General features: G+C 32.0%; 1 protein-coding gene and 1 long non-coding RNA gene across 2 annotated transcripts; one reads left to right on the top strand and one right to left on the bottom strand.

The window, feature by feature from the left end:
• Positions 1 to 8,648: 8,648 nt before the first annotated feature.
• LOC140831735 (late embryogenesis abundant protein D-34-like) lies at positions 8,649 to 9,526 on the bottom strand. The gene is made up of 2 exons (XM_073195485.1): positions 9,060 to 9,526; positions 8,649 to 8,852 (listed from the first exon to the last, which is right to left on the bottom strand). Exons 1-2 carry the CDS (start codon positions 9,390 to 9,392, stop codon positions 8,820 to 8,822), a joined length of 366 nt encoding a protein of 121 aa, XP_073051586.1. The 5' UTR covers positions 9,393 to 9,526; the 3' UTR covers positions 8,649 to 8,819.
• Positions 9,527 to 11,070: 1,544 nt separating this feature from the next.
• On the top strand, positions 11,071 to 12,635 carry LOC140831734 (uncharacterized). Its single transcript, XR_012117917.1, has 4 exons — positions 11,071 to 11,362; positions 11,665 to 11,756; positions 12,481 to 12,523; positions 12,610 to 12,635. It is a non-coding gene; the product is annotated as an uncharacterized lncRNA (long non-coding RNA).
• The last annotated feature ends 7,412 nt before the right edge of the window (positions 12,636 to 20,047 follow it).

Here is a 20,047-nt window from a genome sequence, read left to right as displayed (position 1 = left end):
AATCCAAAAATAAAATACATCATTACCTACATCATCACACACAAATTTCTAACTTTACAACTCTTATTTTCAACATTCAAATATTCAACTATTACTTTTCCATATTAAAATATATTATTTCAACACTCCCCCTTGTGATGATGATCATGATACGATGATGTCTTCATTACGTGTTTTGTACTGCCTCGTTAAAAACCTTACTATTTCATTTTTCTCATTTCGCTTTCGAATAAAAACCCATTTGTATCCAACAGGTTTTACACCTTCAGGTGTAAGGACTATAGGTCCAAAAACATTACGTTTATTTAGCGAATCCAATTCAACCTGGATGGCTTCTTTCCATTTTATCCAGTCCTGCCGATTTTTACATTCACCAAAAGATTTTGGTTCATGATCTTCATTATCATTTATGATGTCGATTGCCACATTATAAGAAAATATATCATCAATTTCATCTATATCTTTTCGGTTCCATATTTTTCCAGTATTAATGTAATTGATAGAGATTTCATGATTCTCGTCAGTTTGTGGTTCTGACAGAACATTTTCATCATCATGTGTTTCTTCAGGAACAACATTCTCTATTTTGTGATCATCATGTTTCTCTATGAATATTCTTTTTCGAGGATTTTTATCCTTAGAACCGACTGGCCTTCCACGCTTCAGGCGTTTAATGACATCATGAGTATCTTCCATTTGTTTCTTTGGAATTTCAATTCGAGCAGGGGCATTTGCAGCATGTATATATGATTTAGTTACCCCTTTTGTGTCTGCAAATGCATCTGGTATTTGATTTGCTATTCTTTGCAAGTGTACAATTTGTTGTACATCTTTTTCACATTGTTTTGTTCTTGGATCCAGATGTAACAATGATGATACATACCATGTAATTTCTTTTTCGGTATGTTTTTGTTCTCCCCATAACATTGGGAAGATTTCCTCATTAAAATGACAATCAGCAAAACGTGCTGTGAACACAATTCCTGTCTGAGGTTCAAGATATCGAATGATTGATGGACTATCATAACCGATATAAATTCCAACCTTTCTTTGAGGTCCCATTTTCTTTCGTTGTGGTGGTGCAATAGGCACATACACCATACATCCAAAAATTCTCAGATGAGAAATGTCTGGTTCTTTACCAAATGCAAGCTGCAATGGGGAGTATTTATGATATGCACTTGGTCTGATGGGAATTAATGAAGCAGCGTGTAAAATTGCATGTCCCCATATAGAAATAGGGAGCTTTGTTTTCATAATCATTGGTCTAGCAATCATTTGCAGACGTTTAATCAATGATTCAGCCAATCCATTCTGTGTATGTACATGAGCAACAGGATGCTCAACAATGATTCCCATAGACATACAATAATCATTGAAAGTCTGGGAAGTAAATTCACCAGCATTATCAAGTCTAATTTTCTTGATTGTATAATCGGGAAATTGATTCCTCAATTTTATTATTTGAGCAAGTAATCTTGCAAATGCAACATTTCGAGTTGACAATAAACATACATGTGACCATCTGCTGGAGGCATCAATCAATACCATAAAGTATCTGAATGATCCACATGGTGGATGGATTGGTCCACAAATATCACCCTGAATACGTTCAAGAAACATTGGTGATTCAGTTTGGATTTTGACTGGTGATGGTCTTATAATAAGTTTTCCAAGAGAACATGCTTTACATTGAAACTTATTATTCTGAAAGATCTTCTGGTCTTTCAGTGGATGACCATGTGTATTTTCTATAATTCTTCGCATCATTGTTGAACCAGGATGTCCAATCAATCATGCCAATTGGTTAATATCGAGGAATTATCAACTACCATGTTTGATTCAATGGGACTTATATGTGTATAATGCAATCCAGTAGAGAGCATTGATAGTTTTTCAATCACATATTTCTTTCCTGATTTATATGTGATAAGACACATATATTTCTCATTCCCTTCATTCATTGTTTGAGTATCATACCCATGGGAATATATATCATTAAAACTCAACAAATTTCTTTTCGATTGTGGTGAATATAAAGCATCATTGATCAAAAATTTTGTACCATTAGGTAACAAAAATTGTGCTTTACCACATCCTTTAATCAAGTCTACAGGACCTGATATTGTGTTCACCGTGGTTTTTGTTGGTTTTAGTTCCAAGAAATATCTTTTATCTCGGAGGATAGTGTGCGTTGTACCACTATCGGGTATGCAAACTTCAGCTTTGCTCATAGCATTTTCCATATTTGAACTTCAAAAAAATATGCAATGAAATAAAATTACTGACAATACATATATAAATATAACACATATCATAATTGTACAATAAAACATTATTATATGAATACATGAAAAACAAATTATTGTACATTTATATTCTACCACTATATTGTTCATTTTCAGAAAAATCATTGAGAAAATTTGCAGCATCAAAATTGTTCATTTCTATCCCACCAACATGTTGATCATTTCCAGAGAAATCATTCATAAAATCACCAGCATCAAGATGAGTTGAATCACTCAAACGGTCACTGCGTTCAGTGAAGTTGGTCTCCTTTTCTTTCCCCTTTAATGATTCTTTATAAAGTTTACAAAGGTGCTCAGGGGCTCGACAAACTTTGGACCAATGTCCTGGAGTACCACATCTGTAACAAGAACTTTCATATCTTTTTGAGTGATTCTCATTAACACTTGTATTCTCATGATGTCTTTTCTGTGGATGGTTTGGGACGCTCTTTTGAGATGAGTTATAACTATCTCTATTATTTTCAAAACCACGGCCGCGTCCACGACCACGACCAATTCCACGTCCACGTCCACGTCCACGTCCACGTCCACGACCTCGACCTCGACCTCGACCAAAACCTTGTCTTTGAAATTGATTTTGGTTTCCAGGTATAAATTCATTTTTACTTACAGCATTTACTTCTGGAAATGCTGTTGATCCAGTGGGTCGGGACTGATGATTTCTCATTAATAGCTCGTTGTTCTTTTCCGCCACAAGAAGACAGGCGATGAGCTCAGAATATCTCGCAAATCCACGTACTCTATATTGTTGCTGTAGAGTAATATTTGATGCATGAAATGTGGAGAATGTTTTTTCAAGCATCTCAGATTCTGTGACCTCATGTCCACAAAATTTTAATTGCGAGATTATTCTATACATCGCCGAATTGTAATCACTGACTTTTTTAAAATCTTGGAATCTCAGTGTGTTCCATTCATCCCGGGCGGTCGGAAGTATAACTTCCCTTATATGTTCAAATCTTTCTTTTAATCCCTTCCACAAAGCCATGGGATTTTTTTCAGTCAGATATTCACATTTCAATCCATCGTCGAGATGTCGACGCAAAAATATCATGGCTCTTGCCTTTTCTTGTGACGTGCATATGCCATTTTCTTTAATGGTCTCGCTTAGACCCAATGACTCAAGATGCATTTCTACATCTAGAGTCCATGGCATATAATTCTTTCCCGTGATGTCGAGCGCAATAAATTCGAGCTTTGTTAAATTTGACATGGTGGTACTAAAAAAAAATTACGATGCATTTTATTAGTTAATAAATATTGCAATACAAAGTAACGGATAAACAACAAGTACAAGTATTTGTAAAAATAAAGAAAACGCACGAGGAGGATATTCTCCGATAAATACAAGACTCGTGAGTATGATAACCAAAATAATTAAAAATATCCTTGAGAAAGTCATCTTCTTTTTTCTTCGAAAAATTTGATGATGAATAATTTTTAGAGAAGAAGAGAAAGTTGGAGTGATTGAATGTGTTTGTGAGATGATATTTATAGGGAAAAAACTAGCCGTTTGTTACCGTTTATGACCGTTGGTGTACAAAAAATAAATGTATGTATTTGTATAATTTTATGGTAATAATATGATGTATATAATATTAGACATGTTTAAATAATTATGTATATCATATCATAATATTATAATGAGTGTCATAATTTATTTTGTTTAAAAACCTTATAGGCTTTTATACTTGTCGTATCCCTTACCGGGAGTGTGGGATGTCGTCTTAACATCCTCCCAGGATTTATAACAAGTTTATGAAAAATATATTTTTATTATTTCTCATAATAACATTATATTGTATATTAAATAAATACACAATAAATAAATAATAGTAAAATAAATATAATTACTTTTGTTACCTTTTTCTTCTGTTTGGAGCTTGGAAAAGTATGTAGGATTTTTAGAGCTTCGTGCTGATAACGTGTTGTGAAAAAGTAAAAATTTATGGTAAAAAGTAAAAATCTCAAACTCTCAAAATTTACCAAACTACACACTTTATAATATTTTTCTCTCTACTCAATTGTGATTTTCTTCACAAATGAGAGATCTATTTATAGAGTTTCATTACACATAATCCAAAAATAAAATACATCATTACCTACATCATCACACACAAATTTCTAACTTTACAACTCTTATTTTCAACATTCAAATATTCAACTATTACTTTTCCATATTAAAATATATTATTTCAACATATCTTTTATTCTATATATAATACAAGAGCACTATATACTAATTATATAGAGTCACTTGGTCATTTTGAGTTCGAGTAAAACATCATTCATCTTATCAAACTAACTACGTAATTTTACTATATTATAGTAGTATTTTTCTTTATATTTTACTTTTTCTCCTTCTATTTCAATTAAAAATATTAATAAATTTTATTTTAAAGTTTTTAAAGACTACTGCATTCTTTTATATATATATATATATATATATATATATATATATATATATATATATATATATATATATATATAATATATATACATCGTGTGTGCTATGATTCGCTAAATATATAATAGCTGAGTAATAATAGAAACAAAATAATGTCATGATGTACTTTTTAAAATCACCACGATACCTTTCTTTTCTATTTTTAGCCCTTCTATTATTTCATTGAATGAAAAATTCAATTTATGTAAACAAAAATCTAAACAACTGAGTAAACATCATAAATTTCTAAATTTAATTTTAAAATTTTCAATTCCAAATTTTTTTTACAGTACTTAAACAAAATTGACTCGACATGAGCAGAATGCACGCAAATTAATTAGTCCGAACTTTCACATAAAAGGCCGACGAAATTCATGATCCAAAAACACACATTTTAAAAAAATCCTAAATAATTTGATGCATAAAAAAGATGATTTGCGTACTATTTGATTTGGATTAACATATATACCTTGCGACAAATTCTCACGGTTTCAGATTTGCACCGAGATCCCGTCTCGGGGCAGCTAAGACCTGCTTGTTTATGATTCCTAACGGAACTGATCACTAAATAGATCAAAATAGTCGAAAATTTAGACTAGCCAAGATTACGAACCAACTGCGCGTTATAATCCACACCCCTCAAGCTTACACAATAAAATTTTCACTCATTCTTAGAATAATTCATAGCTCGTTATTCTTCTAGCTTAGGCTAAGAAGAATATGCTAAGGAACTCCTCGAACAGGAAGAGTTGATCAACGGAAAAACACGTTGAACGAATTTCTTTGAACCTTATGAAGACATTTCTTGAAACTTTGGTAAGAAATTCTCATAAGGTTATTTCTTGAAGCTTTTCAAAATTGGGAAGATTCTCACATCTACTTGTTGAGTGCCGATCATATCACTCGCCACTTACACTTTTTCCAATTAAAATGAACAACCCTTTTTCAACTAATAACGAAGATGAGAAGGAGAACATGGAATAGAACCATATTTTTTTTGAAAGGTAGATAGCAGATGATGTGGATTCACAACTGATATTAGTGAAAAAAAATTTATTGCTAGTAGCTTTATTTAGTAATATTAAAGAATTTCGGAATATAAATATAGCATTTTGTTGTCTTATGGAATTAAAGACATGTTTCAAGAACTTCTGAATTGATTACCTCCTACATGTAGGGGTCCTATCCCCATGATAGAATTAAGGGCCCAAATTTAGCCACACGTACGTAGGGTCTACTAATTTTTTTAAAATCACATATGTGTGTGAATCTTGTCCATCCAAACCATATGGGGGCAGTGCCCTCACATGTAGCATCGAATCAACCGATTCGATCCTACATGTAGGGACATTATCTCATGATAGAATCAAGAGCTCAAATTTAGTCACACATACATATGTGTGTGAATCTTGTTCATCCAAACCATGTGAGGGCAGTGCCCCACATGTAGCATCGAATCAACAACTCAGCTACTGAGGTTGCTTATTTTCAAATTTTTATTTAGAGACAATACGGATGTCACCGACTCGGGAGCAGGGCCGTTCCTATTAAGAGACCAAGAGAAACACATTTTTTGAGGGGCACATAATTTTGATTTAAAAAAAACCCTATAGTTATGTAAATTGATACAATATAAATTTTATTATTTGCGGGTCTTTTTCCTAAAATATCACACACCAAAAAATTTATGGGCTCGATATAAACTTTTTTATTATTCATGGGTCTCTTAATAAATTTATTTATAAAATTTATTAATCTTGGATCTCTGGAAATAGTTTTTTCAAATAATTTTATTTTTCATGGATCAAATATAAATAAAAAAACTTTGTTTTATTCCATAAATTTATTTTATATAACAATAAATTTACACAATATAAAACTTATTATCTGACTTATAAGAGTTGTTCTAATACCAGTGTGAATGATTTATTTTCACGGTTGACATTTTGAAGTGAGCAAAATATGACATTGATGTAGTGAATTCCTTTGCGAAAGTACATTGATGTTTTTCCAATATTGCTCTCATCACTTATAAAATATTGGCAAGTGCATAACAAAATTTTTCCAAGTCAAAGGATCAATCATGTCACTATAAAGATTGAATTAATCGATTATGTTATCAACTGAAAAAAAAATTACTGAACAACATAATTATACAAACCAAATTCGTATTTTTAGTTTTAAAACTAGAACCCGAGTTTTTTATAAGGGAACATTTTTAGCATTTGATCTTATTATTTATATAATATATATATATATATATATATATATATATTTTAACTATTATGTATTGTTTGATTTTTTATATTCTATCTTCCTCTATCCCTGTCCTTAGGTCCGTGCCGATGTAGAGGCATGAGAGTCCATTGACTCAAGCTTATTTATTTTATGGGACCTATAATTTTTTGAAAATTTTATTATATATTAGTATATGTTTTTCCAACATAGATATATTATTTTGGATTTTTTCATAACAAAATCATTATCTTCCTCAAACTTTATTCCACACATTTCAATATTCAATATTTCTTACAATTATGTTATTAAAAATATGAATATTATAATAACTACCTTTGGTAAGTTGGTATCTCCATATTTTTATTACAAAAATAACAATCATTCTTTTTGTTAATTTCAATTTAATATTTCTTGTATCTATTCTATTTTATTAAAGTTGAGGACATGATAGTAAACACCTAGGAAGGACACCAATTTTTTCTTTCAACTTTACTCTTATATGATAATGATATTACACTTTTGTTTTGTTTTTTTTTTTAAATTTCAACACACAATTTTTTTTTAATTCAAATATCAATTTAGTTAATCCATAATTTTTCAAATTTCACTTTAGTCCATCGATAATGATAAAAAATACTGTACACACACATCGCGTATGCAGAGTAGCTAGTATTTCTTAAGTCTTAACCCGCATAAAAGAAAAAATAGCTCTGCCTACTCAGTGTTTAATTAGTGGACAAAATATTTTTGACTCTATTTTTTAACTCAGCGTAATCCTCATGAACAAACACTACTAGTTCGTATGAAATATTTGACTACAGAGAACCTATTGAAAAAAACGTTCGCTACCGCATTTTGTCGCCAGCAAGAGGCACAGCCGCGCCTAAAATCGAGATTCATTTGGTTTTATTCGATTAATAGTAAATTCTCTAGAAAATCTAAACCATGAAGTTTCTCGATATTTCTAGATAATCACGAATCTTCCGCTATATTCTTTACCGTATCTGACTATTTTTTGCGGTTGGTTTTCCTTTTTCATTTTCTCATACAAGATTGTTTTGCTTTATCGAGCACTAGTATCATAGCACTAGACCAGTAGTATTGTTATAGTATCCGACAATTCCATCTGTTGTCTACAATCTGTTCGGTGAAATGTATAAATCTGCTCTATCAGGTGATTTATTTTATTTATCATTTTAGACATGTTTGATCTTTTTATTTGTTTATTTTTATATTAATTTTAATATAATGATTTAATTCGAAAAAGTTGTTATGGAACTAAAAAATATGAATACACGATGAGATAATTTTTTAAAAAAGATAGACTCGTGCCTAAAATTTACTATAATCGGCCTTGCGGCTGTCCCTATCCATCATAAGTATATTGTTTGAATCAATAGATCCTACATTCAATCAAGGTTGTCACAGCGTCAAAGTCCACATTGGATAAAGTAGTATTCATCCATATTTGAAGGTATACTTGAAAATCTGAAAAGAACATGAACAAGTAGTAATTTAGATTTAAAAACTTATTATTTTTTTTAACTAAACTCATACCCAAAAATTGTTAAAATCTGTTCTGCTCGAAGCAACGCGTGACATATACATCTTAAAATATATTGTCAAATGAGTTTATAACATGTTATAAGAAATTCATATATATGTTCGATTTTACCCTTCATTAATTCTGAAAAACCAAATCAAAATTGTAAACAAAACTTTAATTCTTCAAACATTTCTGAATTTATTTAATTTTTACACTGTGATTACAGATACATAAACATTCTTAAGCCGCTACGTCATTATTCTCCTGGCCTGATTTTTCACTACGGGTGCGGTTGAACATGCTGTCCTATAACCTGTTGTAATATCATGTAAAAAAACCTTAATTAGTTTCCCAAAAAATGGATCAAAATTCATGTTATTCTTCGCCAGAGAACCTGAGAATTAATCATTTTCTAGTTGGGGCGGGATTTGTTTGTTAAAATGGGAAATTTCTTCTGAAGATTGAGTTCTAAGTAGTGATCATCGATGAATATGTGAATTGATTTGAATGTTGAACTTACCTGTTTAGCTACAGATTCCGTGATGACACGGGTTCCTGGAAGATCGGTACTTCCCACGAGCGTCGCGCCTTCATTCTCCACGACCTTTGTAACATCTCGGTGGCCCACGACACCGGCCCTTTCATTCCTGGTGGCCGCCGACTGCATCACTGCTGCGGTGCCGCCCTTTAGAGTCTTCCCCAATACAGATGTTTCTGCAGACTGCATCATGGCAGCATCTCCCGGCGCAACAGGTTGGCTTGAAAGTTCACCCGAGACTGGGAAGATGTCGCCGTATTTAATGGGTTCTTGTTGCTCCACCGCCGGTGGTTTTCTCGGTCGTTCTTGGCTCATATTTTCCCCTTCCGATCCAGTTCTCTCTATGGCGCCGAATTTCCGATGGATTAAATGTAGTGGGAAGGAATCCTATCCTGAGACGGTGTCGAAGAACATTACACTTGGCAGAACTAAACGAAATGAAGAGAAAAAAAAAGGGCTGTTAATTGACATTTGTCTTTTTATTATTTTTTTTACTTTTCTTAATTTTCTATTTCTTAATTTTTTAATGATTTTATTTACTCTTTTTTTTTGTTTTTTTTCTAAAAAAAAATTCTTAACCATTTATTCTTTTAAAATTGATTTTTTTCCTAGTCATCTAAACATTAATATATACTTATATTAAGTCAGTTTCAAATGGTATAATACAAAATCTAAACTCTAAACAGAAAAAAATCTTTTTTTCCATGAAATTTCAACTAATATCAGATTGATTTTATTGATGAAGTGATTGATACATGTTAGTCAAATTGGGTTTTTTTAAAAAAAAAAAAATTCACTAAAATGCATTTTTACTCATACAAAAATAAATTAACGTATTTAAGTTTTGAAATTTAAATATATCATTTTGTTATAAGGGGAAAAATAAGTATTTTGGTTAAATTTTATTAAAATTTGGCATATATGATCAATGTGTTATTTAATCTTATGTACAAAAATATATATTTTACTCAACAATACAATCATGAACATAAAAACTAATAAATTTGAATTTAAAAAGAAAATATAACTGTTGTGACATTTAATGCATTTTGTTTTTGTTTTTTAAAGAACGAAAATAAAGTGATTATCAATTTTAATTTTAAAATTTCCGATTTTAAGAATTTCAATTTTACCACAAAATTTTACAAATATGGTAAAAAACACCTTTTCTTATTTGTTTTTTTTTTTATTGAAATGAAAATCAAGTAATACATTTTGCTTTTTTTATTGAAATGAAAAATATATCGTTGAAAATTTCTTATTATGCCTTTTAACAACCAAAATAAATAGTTGATATTCTCCACCAAATTTTGTGTTCCAAAGTACTCAGGAGAAAATTACTTATAACATTTCCTGTAATTTCTTATAATATTGTCAAGTATATAATTTTTATTGGTGTGACATTTATAATTTCATGTACATGGAAACCAATTATCAATATATCGGAGAATGTTACAAGAAATATTGCAGATACTTTTTTCCTTCTCCCCAAACAGACGCTCGTATTTTAATAAGAAAAAATAAAAATTCAGATAAATTTATTCCATAATTGCAAAAACTTGTACGAGACGGTCGCACGATCGTATTTTATAAGACATATATCTTATTTGGGTCATCAATGAAAAATTATTACTTTTTATGCTAAGAGCATTACTTTTAACTGTGAATATCGGTAGGGTTAGCCCGTCTCACAGATAAAAATTCGTAAGACCGTCTCACAAGAGACATACTCTTATACACTTTAACAAAAAAGTTAGTGTACATAAAATTTTATTTTTTATTATCAAAACAATTCTAATATATAGTTAAAAAATGTATTATGCTTTATTATGCCATGCCAATTATGGTCACTGCTAGCATCTCTCTTCTTGATCCATACAAACCATAGAATGGCTTGTAGCATCCCAAAATTTTCTCTTCTTCCTCCCATTTCCCCCTAACAAATTACAAATTTACATTATCCCACAGCCACAATGACCATTTTGGCGTTCTTTCCTCCTTCCACTTTCCCTTCTCTACGGCGAGAGAGGAGGGGAAAAGGCGATGGAAACCGTGAATGCACGCGGCGAAGCAATCGCTGCAAAACGGCAGCCACCATCCTCCTCTTCTTCTTCTTCTAACCTAAAACAAGGCATTGTTGCTGTTGAAGAAAGGGTTTCAGATCTTCTGGCTGGTTGGACCGCCCTTCAGATGGCGGTTCAGGAACGAGTGGGGTGGCCGTAATTCCCGGATGAAATCAAAGAAACTTAGCTCTGATTTACTCTTCTGGCTCTTTCATTCTCAAGGTAAGCCATGGATGTATCTAACAGTATCAGTATCCGAAATGCATGCAGTCTATGTTTGATCATATTATTTTTTAAAAACTTTATAGATAAAAGTTAAATTTTTTTTAATTTAAAAGATCTGCCACTTTCCTACATATTATATAGATCCGTCCGTCCCATCATTTTTCAGCCTGAAAACGTTGGAGGATGAAATTTTTATCTTCAAGAAATTTATATATAAAAATTTCATTATATTTTTGGTTTAAACTTGAGAGGGAATTCAAGAATTGGTTCATAGTGTGATAATACCCTCTGAATTACAGAATCACTTGAAGTAGAAGAATTGGAGAATCTGCTGCATGAAAGATTGTTACTCAGTTTCAACACAGAGATTGAGGATGGCAGCATAGAGGAGGTCTGTTCATTAATATTATTAACTACTGGCAATAATTATAAGTCCAAACAGTTCGTATTTAAAGCTCGAGTTTACGGGAGCCCATACTTAGGGGAGTCACAGTTTCGGTCTCCAATTTATCCCTTTTTATTTGTAGTTCAAATTATTTTCAAGTTGTGCCCTAAGTTGGTCTTTGTATGTGCTTTGAATTTATTCATTTTCATCGAAGCGCATACATGACGCGGAGAACGATGACATGACATTGGAAATTGTTGACTTATTTGATGTCATGTCAGTCCTCTGGTGAAAAAAAGACTCAAATTGAAAAAAAAATGTAAATTACTTAATTAAAACTGTTATTTAACCGATAACAAGACCAAAAATGTAAATTATAAAAGTTATATAACCAAAAACATAACTTCATCGTTGAAAAAAGGTATGTATAACTGCAGGATCGAGTGCTTACCGTTTTACCAAAAGTTATAGCTGGTAGTATGGTGTAACTCAAATCTTTTAAACCGCACAGCAACTCAACCATGGTTCGATCGTACCAAGCAGGGACAATTATTGCACCCAACAATAACGTTGTTGCATTCCAGGAGTTTCGAAGCGTGATCTTTGAAACCATGTGTCCCAAAAATTTTACTTAGAATATTAGAAGATGATGCATGTAATTGTTTTGTGTTTTGAGATACTTAATTATTAACTATTATTTAATTCTTTTTTTTTGTTTATTGTAAAACAGGTCGCAGAACAGTTGATGTTATTGCGTGAAGAATATTTGCATGGTAATATTTATTCAACCAGATGATCAAGAACAACAAATATGGTGCCAAACCCTTTTATCCATATATTTTATGTTGTTCATACGCAGAGCTGATACAATGATACCAGAAGATGCATGGTTGTTGTTATCCATCAGATGATTTACGCCCGGTGGGATATAGAATTTTGACCCGGCTAATCCAATGTCGAGTAATGTTTTTTTTTTTTCATAAAATATAAAAATAATTATGTATATAAACCTTATATTATTTACATTTGAGAATGTGAAGTTATGCTAATTAATATGATAAGATTTGGCAAAAACTTGTGTGAGACGGTCTCACGTGTCGAATTTGTGAGACAGATCTATTATTTGGGTCATCCATTAAAAAGTATTAATTTTTATGCTAAGAATATAACTTTTTATTGTGATTATCGGTAGGGTTGACCCGTCTCACATATTAAGATTTTTGAGACGGTCTCATATGAGACTCACAAATAAGTTTTAATGCTTTAATTTTGGCTTTCCTTTTAGGTTATCTTAGGACCATATTTAATTTGTAAGTGATACTTGGACAGAAAGTACGTATATTTAAAAAGTTTGGATGGCTTAATTAATTATGAGGTAATAATTTTACTTTTAATTAGTTTGGATTTAAATTAAAGATACCTCGAATTTATAAGCTATAACATTCCTTTTTGTTTTTGTTCTAGGATACATGAACGTGCAAAATGAAGATTGAATTAATTTTTCTTTTTTCATGTTGTTTAGTTGGTGAAGATTATTTCTTTTTAATTTTATGTATCGATTGAATAAAACTTTATAGATCAAGAAAAATATGTACAAAATGTTACTTTTGTCTTTTTAAGTAGATGGATAAAATGATCATTATTTTATTTAATAAAAAAATATTATAGAAACCTATTTTAGTATATTTATAACCCATCTCTTACTATATCTTATATTTTCCCTTCCCCAATTTCGTAAATGTTTCTCTGTCCTTATTTTCCTCTGAATTTATAAAAAAAGGATACATGATTTAATCTTAACCATGATTAATATTTTTTGTAAAAAATAATTAGTTAGAATTAAAATATCTATGCAAGGGATGACTGCATGTGTACGTAAACTTGATTAAAAACTTCATGCAAATTGATCGATAAATGTATAATAATTAAAATCGATAACCCCAGCCGCTACAGAAGTTTGGAAGTTTTTCAAAGATTAATTGAAAACGAAAATTGTTCAAGTATTTATAAATTTAATTAAAGGTAAATTTGAGAAAAATGTCTCCGTCAATGTTTGAAATAAGATTCAGTATTTAACCACAATTTTTACGAATCAATACCTGAAAATTTTATATTTTTGGTTTTAACACCCAACGAACCCAAATTTACAATTTTGTCCATTATTATTTAAATAAATATATTATTTTATCCACAAAAATTTTATGTGTCTTTTTCATCTAAAATATAATTTTAAAAAATTGTTTCTCAATTATACTCTTATTAGTAAATAATTATTACGTACAAAGTACATATTATGGGATTTCTGATTACTTGATTTTGCTATTTGAATATGAAGGGAAATATAATTTCCATAGTAAATTGATTTCCCTAATATTATCTTTTCTTTCTAGATTTGATTGAATATAATATTTAATTATGGTTTTGCCTTTCTAGATAGTTAAGATTTTATTGTGCTATAATATCTTCCTTGAATTTAATTTCCTATTGATAAGATTATGTGGAATATTGAGTTTTATCTTTCTAGATATTATCTTTGTGATAAATATCTTCTAGATATAATATTTATGATAATGATTTACATGATATGGTATTATTGATTTGTTTCTAATAGAATTCTTGTTTACCATATCTTATAGATTTCTTTATAGAAGGAAAACTCTAGGGGAGATAAAAGCTCTACATAAGAGTCTATCAACGTGAGAGGAAAGTGTGTGAATAGAGAGAAGATTGTAGAGATAGAGACTAAGAGAAATTCATAGAGTTTTAGTGGAGGAGTTTTTCGTGGAAAGTTTTCGTGAAGAGTTTTCACGTGAGAAGATTTTCGTGGGAGTTCTTCGTGGTGGTCTTTTCTCTCGGTCAAATATTCACTCATATGTGCACGTTCAGAATTTCAGAGAAAACTTTATTCAAGAGACGTTGCTGTGCTGGTTTACGTGTTGCCCTGAATGTTTCCAACATCTACAGACAACATCCGTAACGATGTTGGCTGAAGATCGTGTGTAGCTGCTCGTGTTTTTAGGGATCTCGTTTTTGCTTTCTTATTCATGTTTTAATATTGTTGGTTGTTTTTAGAAAGCTTTATTTCCTCCACTTGTTGAGGAAATTGATTTTTGTCATAATCACTAGTGTTAGATTTTTTGTAAACAATTGATTTTTCTAGTGATTAATTTTTGCCATAAGGCACATATTTAATCTTGTCCATCTAATTATTTAAAGTGAATTTGTGTTATTAATTTTCCGCTGCATATAGATGTTGTCCGAGATGTTGTAACATCTGGCACAACACCTAATTCTGACAAAACACAAATTTACTGTTTTTCATCCTATTCTGATATTTTCATCAACTTTGATATCTGTCGGACAAAATAATCCTTACAAGTGGTATCAGAGCCAACTCTTGATATACTAAGTGCTGATTCTGGTTTTTATTTTGTTTTGACAGAAATATTTAATGGACACATCACTTGCAAACGGAGCACTTCGACCACCAGCTCCTAAACCTCCTGTCCAACAACAGTTTCGACCAAAGAATGAAGAAAAACACTGGTTGCAAGTGAATCCTTTAGGTGTTGCCCTAGGTGTTGCCACACCTGGCCGCAACATCTGCAAAAATTCAGTATGTTTGAACTCCACAACTTCTGGAAATTTAAGTGGGGATGATGGATCAGAGACTGATTATGAAGAACTCACTCTTGAGAGTGTGCAAAAGCTTTATGAAGAGCTGTTTGAAGATTGGACCAAGAGAAACAAGTTGAACTCAAGTCTCATGAAGGAGAACGTTGAACTAAAAGCCGTAGTTGCCAAACTTGAAGTACTTTTGAGCAAAAAGGATTTGGAACTTGGTAAGACCAAAGAAGAGCTTCAAAAGGCAACAGAAACTTTTTCCCAATTTAATTCAAGCACATCCAAGCTTGATTCCATACTTTTAATGGGAAGAGATGACAAGAAAGGATTAGGCTTCAAAGACAGTGTGCTTGATATTGGTGAATCTTCCAAGTCGACTATCTTTGTGAAGGGAAAGGATGATACATCCAAACAACCACAATCCAAGTCGCCTATCAAAAGCTCTCCTCCAAAAAGACAACATGCTGCACCCGTGCCTAAGAAAAGAAAACGCAGGTATGTATGTCATTATTGTTTTAAGCCTAGACATATCAGGCCATACTGTTTTAAACTCAGGGATGACTGCGTGAATCGAAAGTCAAGCAGGATGTTGCCCCGAATATTGCACAACACTTCCCGCAACACCTCCCACCATCGACCTACAGTAAGACAAATTTGGGTCCCAAAGGTAAAAACTCACTGTAAAGTTGTCTATACTTCGTTGAAAACTAATACTGCAGGTCATTGGTACTATGATAGTGGAAGCTCACGCCACATGACGGGATCACGAGAATATCTCACCGATTATGTTGAGCAAAAATGTGGTAGAGTGACCTATGGAGGGGGAGCTAAAGGAAAGATTGTGGGAAAGGGAACTTTGAATGTGGAAGGACTACCAAAGCTCCATAATGTGCTTCATGTTGAAGGATTAAATTCAAATTTGATAAGCATAAGCCAATTGTGTGACGATAATTTGCTTGTTAAGTTTGATAAACATACTTGTGAAGTTTTTGATGAAACTAATATATGCATTATGACAGGTACAAGGTCTTCGGATAATTTCTACCAAATAGATGAAGATCTTTCATGCAAACATGTGCAAATCACCGAACTTGATCTTTGGCATCAAAAACTCGGACATGCAAGCTTCAAAACCTTAAAGAACTTGAGTAAGTACGATGCAGTACGAGGTATGCCTAATCTTTCATTTAATATACCATTTGTGTGCAGTGATTGTCAAAAAGGAAAACAGACTCGCGTGTCGCACCCAGTGTTGCCAACATCTGGGACAACATGCTGTCTGGAATTACTACATATGGATATTATGGGTCCTATGGAAGTGGAAAGTTTTGGAGGTAAGAAGTATTCATTAGTTTGTGTTGATGATTTCTCACAATATTCATGGGTAAGTTTCATTAGGGAGAAATCGGACACTCTTGATGTGTTTAAACAATTGGTAAGAAGAATCACAAACTTCCATAGTTTAAAGGTGAGAAGGATCAGAACTGATCATGGTAAGGAATTTGAAAACTCTTTATTCTCATCCTTTTGTGACAAGAAGGGGATCTCACATGAATTTTCAGCACCAAAAACCCCAAAACAAAATAGCATTGTCCGAACGCAAGAACAGAACTTTGCAAGAAATGACAAGGGTGTTGCTAGCTTCAAAGAGTATTTCAAAGTGTTTTTGGGCAGAAGCCCTTAATACAGCTTGTCATATTTCGAATAGGGTCTATTTGAGAAGTGGTTCAACCATGACTTCTTATGAAATAATCATGGGAAGGAAGCCTAACCTTAAATATTTTCATGTTTTTGGCTGTGTCTGCTATGTTTTGAATGACAGGAATCAACTTGCAAAATTTGACTCAAAGAGTGATAAGTGTTTGTTTTTGGGATATGCCACTAATAGTCGTGCTTATCGGATGTTTAATCTTAGAACTAGGACTATTATGGAATCTATTAATGTTGTTTTTGATGATCATGCAGATCTGAAAAAGAAAACTGTTGAGGATGATGTGGATGAGCTTCTGGAAATTTCTATATCACTGGAAAATACAGATGTTGCCCCAGATGTTGCCCCAGATGCTACAACATCTAGCACAACACCTGACACTGAAGTAACTGGATCTGAGAAAGTGACAAACAGTGATGATGATGCAGTAGATGATGGACAGAACATTCCAACTAAAATCCAGAAAAATCATCCTTCATCTCAAATAATTGGAAGTATGCATGAAGGTGTCCAAACTCGAAAGAAAGAAAAAGTGGATTACCGAAAGATGGCTGGACTTATTTGCAAGAGCTCCTTATACTCACAGCAAGCACCACGTGTTTGGTATGACATATTGAGTTAATATCTAATGGAAATTGGCTTCAAACGAGGTGAGGTTGACAAAACTCTTTTTATTCAAAAGTCCAAAGGTGAGATTCTTATTTTTCAAGTATGTGTTGTTGATATAATCTTTGGTTACTCTTCTCAAAAGCATGCTAATGATTTGTTGAGTGCATCTCATCTACTTTTGAAATGAGCATGGTTGGTAAGTTGAGTTATTTTATGGATGAACCAAATTGTAGAAGACTATGGGCTTAAGAGTGAAACCTTAATTGTGTACTGTGATAATTCGAGTGCAATTGATATTTCAAAAATCCAGTGCAACACTCTCGAACTAAACACATTGACATTAGACATCACTTTATTTGAGATTTAGTATAAAAATGATTGATTCGAATTGAATTTGTTGATACAAATAACCAACTGGCTGACATATTCACAAAAGCATTAGACTTTGAGAGGTTTTCCAACCTTAGGAAATCTCTCAGCATGTGTTCTATATGATCATTCGTAGATGTTGTCTCAGATGTTACAACATCTCGGACAACATCTAACATGCATGTACATTTTTAGGACTTAGACATTGCATTACATGCATACTATTATATGATGTGATATCACAATGTTGCATAATCTTATGGTGCACGTACAATTTCTTGTTCTATCTAATCTTAACACACTTGGATATGCTTAACAATCTGATTAAATCACAAGTAGTTGAAGGATGATCCTGTACTCCATGACATTGTCCCATACGAAAAATGACTTGAAAAGATTGAGTAAAAGACAAATTAATTATTCATATTAATCTGTATCAGAAGAAAAGATGGGAAAAAGCTACCTAAAAGAGTCCAATGAAGACTGTGCTTTTAGTGTGGGAGCTACCTCTTCTGAATTTCATACAGAAAGTAAAATAAAAGAAATTGGAAAAAGCTACCTAGAGGAGTCCTAAAGAAGACCGTTCTTCTAGTGTGGGAGCTACCACTTCTATGATCATAAAGTTGTTAAATCACCAAGTGTGAAGAAAAATCAAAATTGTTTTCTGAAATTGTGCGTGTTGTCAGAAGATGTTGCCAACATTTGTGCCAACACTTCATTTGTGAACATATCTCATATTTGTTTTCATGTTTCTAATTCTGTTGCATTCTGTTTTAGGCATAAATAGGTCATGCATAAACATGTCATTGTGAATATTGTTGTGTCATGAGGACATGAGTATTTCGACGAAGAAAATTCGATGAAAATCCAGATTTTACGAAAAATTGAATATTTGTGATCTTTGATGGTTCAGTGGTGTTAAAATCGATGTGTGTTTCAATTCTGGAAATTTTTTTGAAATAACTTTTGACGCAATTATCTCAGTAATTTTGGATAGTGATTACATGCTAAAGTTGATATTGTCTCCTATGAGAACTTAGCTTCTGACTATCGTCTGGATATAGAGGTAGATGTCCATTCTAGACAAAAAGGGGGAGAAGATGCGACTCAAACTCAAAGGACTGTCAATTGAAATGATCAAATGATAACATCTATCTGATTCCCTTGCTTGATTTCTTTTTTATTTTGCCTTCCCTGATGTGTTTCTGTTTTAGTGAACTGTTAATGATTTTTGCAGGTGGTGTCTCAAGTGTTGCCAACACTACGAACAACATCCGTACTAACTTGATTTTATTCAGGGGGAGAAAAATTCTCATATTAAGGGGGAGTTCACTGAAGATTAACTGAGAAATTGAGTTTGATTTGATTTTGTCTAGAAAGGCAAAAAAGGGGAGATTGAAGGGAAATATAATTTCCATAGTAAATTGATTTCCCTAATATTATCTTTTCTTTGTAGATTTGATTGAATATAATATTTAATTATGGTTTTGCCTTTCTAGATAGTTAAGATTTTATTGTGCTATAATATCTTCCTTGAATTTAATTTCCTATTGATAAGATTATGTGGAATATTGAGTTTTATCTTTCTAGATATTATCTTTGTGATAAATATCTTCTAGATATAATATTTATGATAATGATTTACATGATATGGTATTATTGATTTGTTTCTAATAGAATTCTTGTTTACCATATCTTATAGATTTCTTTATGGAAGGAAAACTCTAGTGGAGATAAAAGCTCTACATAAGAGTCTATCAACGTGAGAGGAAAGTGTGTGAATAGAGAGAAGATTGTAGAGAGAGAGACTAAGAGAAATTCATAGAGTTTTAGTGGAGGAGTTTTTCGTGGAAAGTTTTCGTGAAGAGTTTTCACGTGAGAAGATTTTCGTGGGAGTTCTTCGTGGTGGTCTTTTCTCTCGGTCAAATATTCACTCACATGTGCACGTTCAGAATTTCAGAGAAAACTTTATTCAAGAGACGTT

The sequence above is a fragment of the Primulina eburnea genome, chromosome 5, assembly GCF_022965805.1.
Source record: "Primulina eburnea isolate SZY01 chromosome 5, ASM2296580v1, whole genome shotgun sequence".
Taxonomy (NCBI): Eukaryota; Viridiplantae; Streptophyta; class Magnoliopsida; order Lamiales; family Gesneriaceae; genus Primulina; species Primulina eburnea.
Note: the sequence above shows the minus strand (reverse complement) of the source record. Positions and strands in the feature narration are given on the sequence as shown.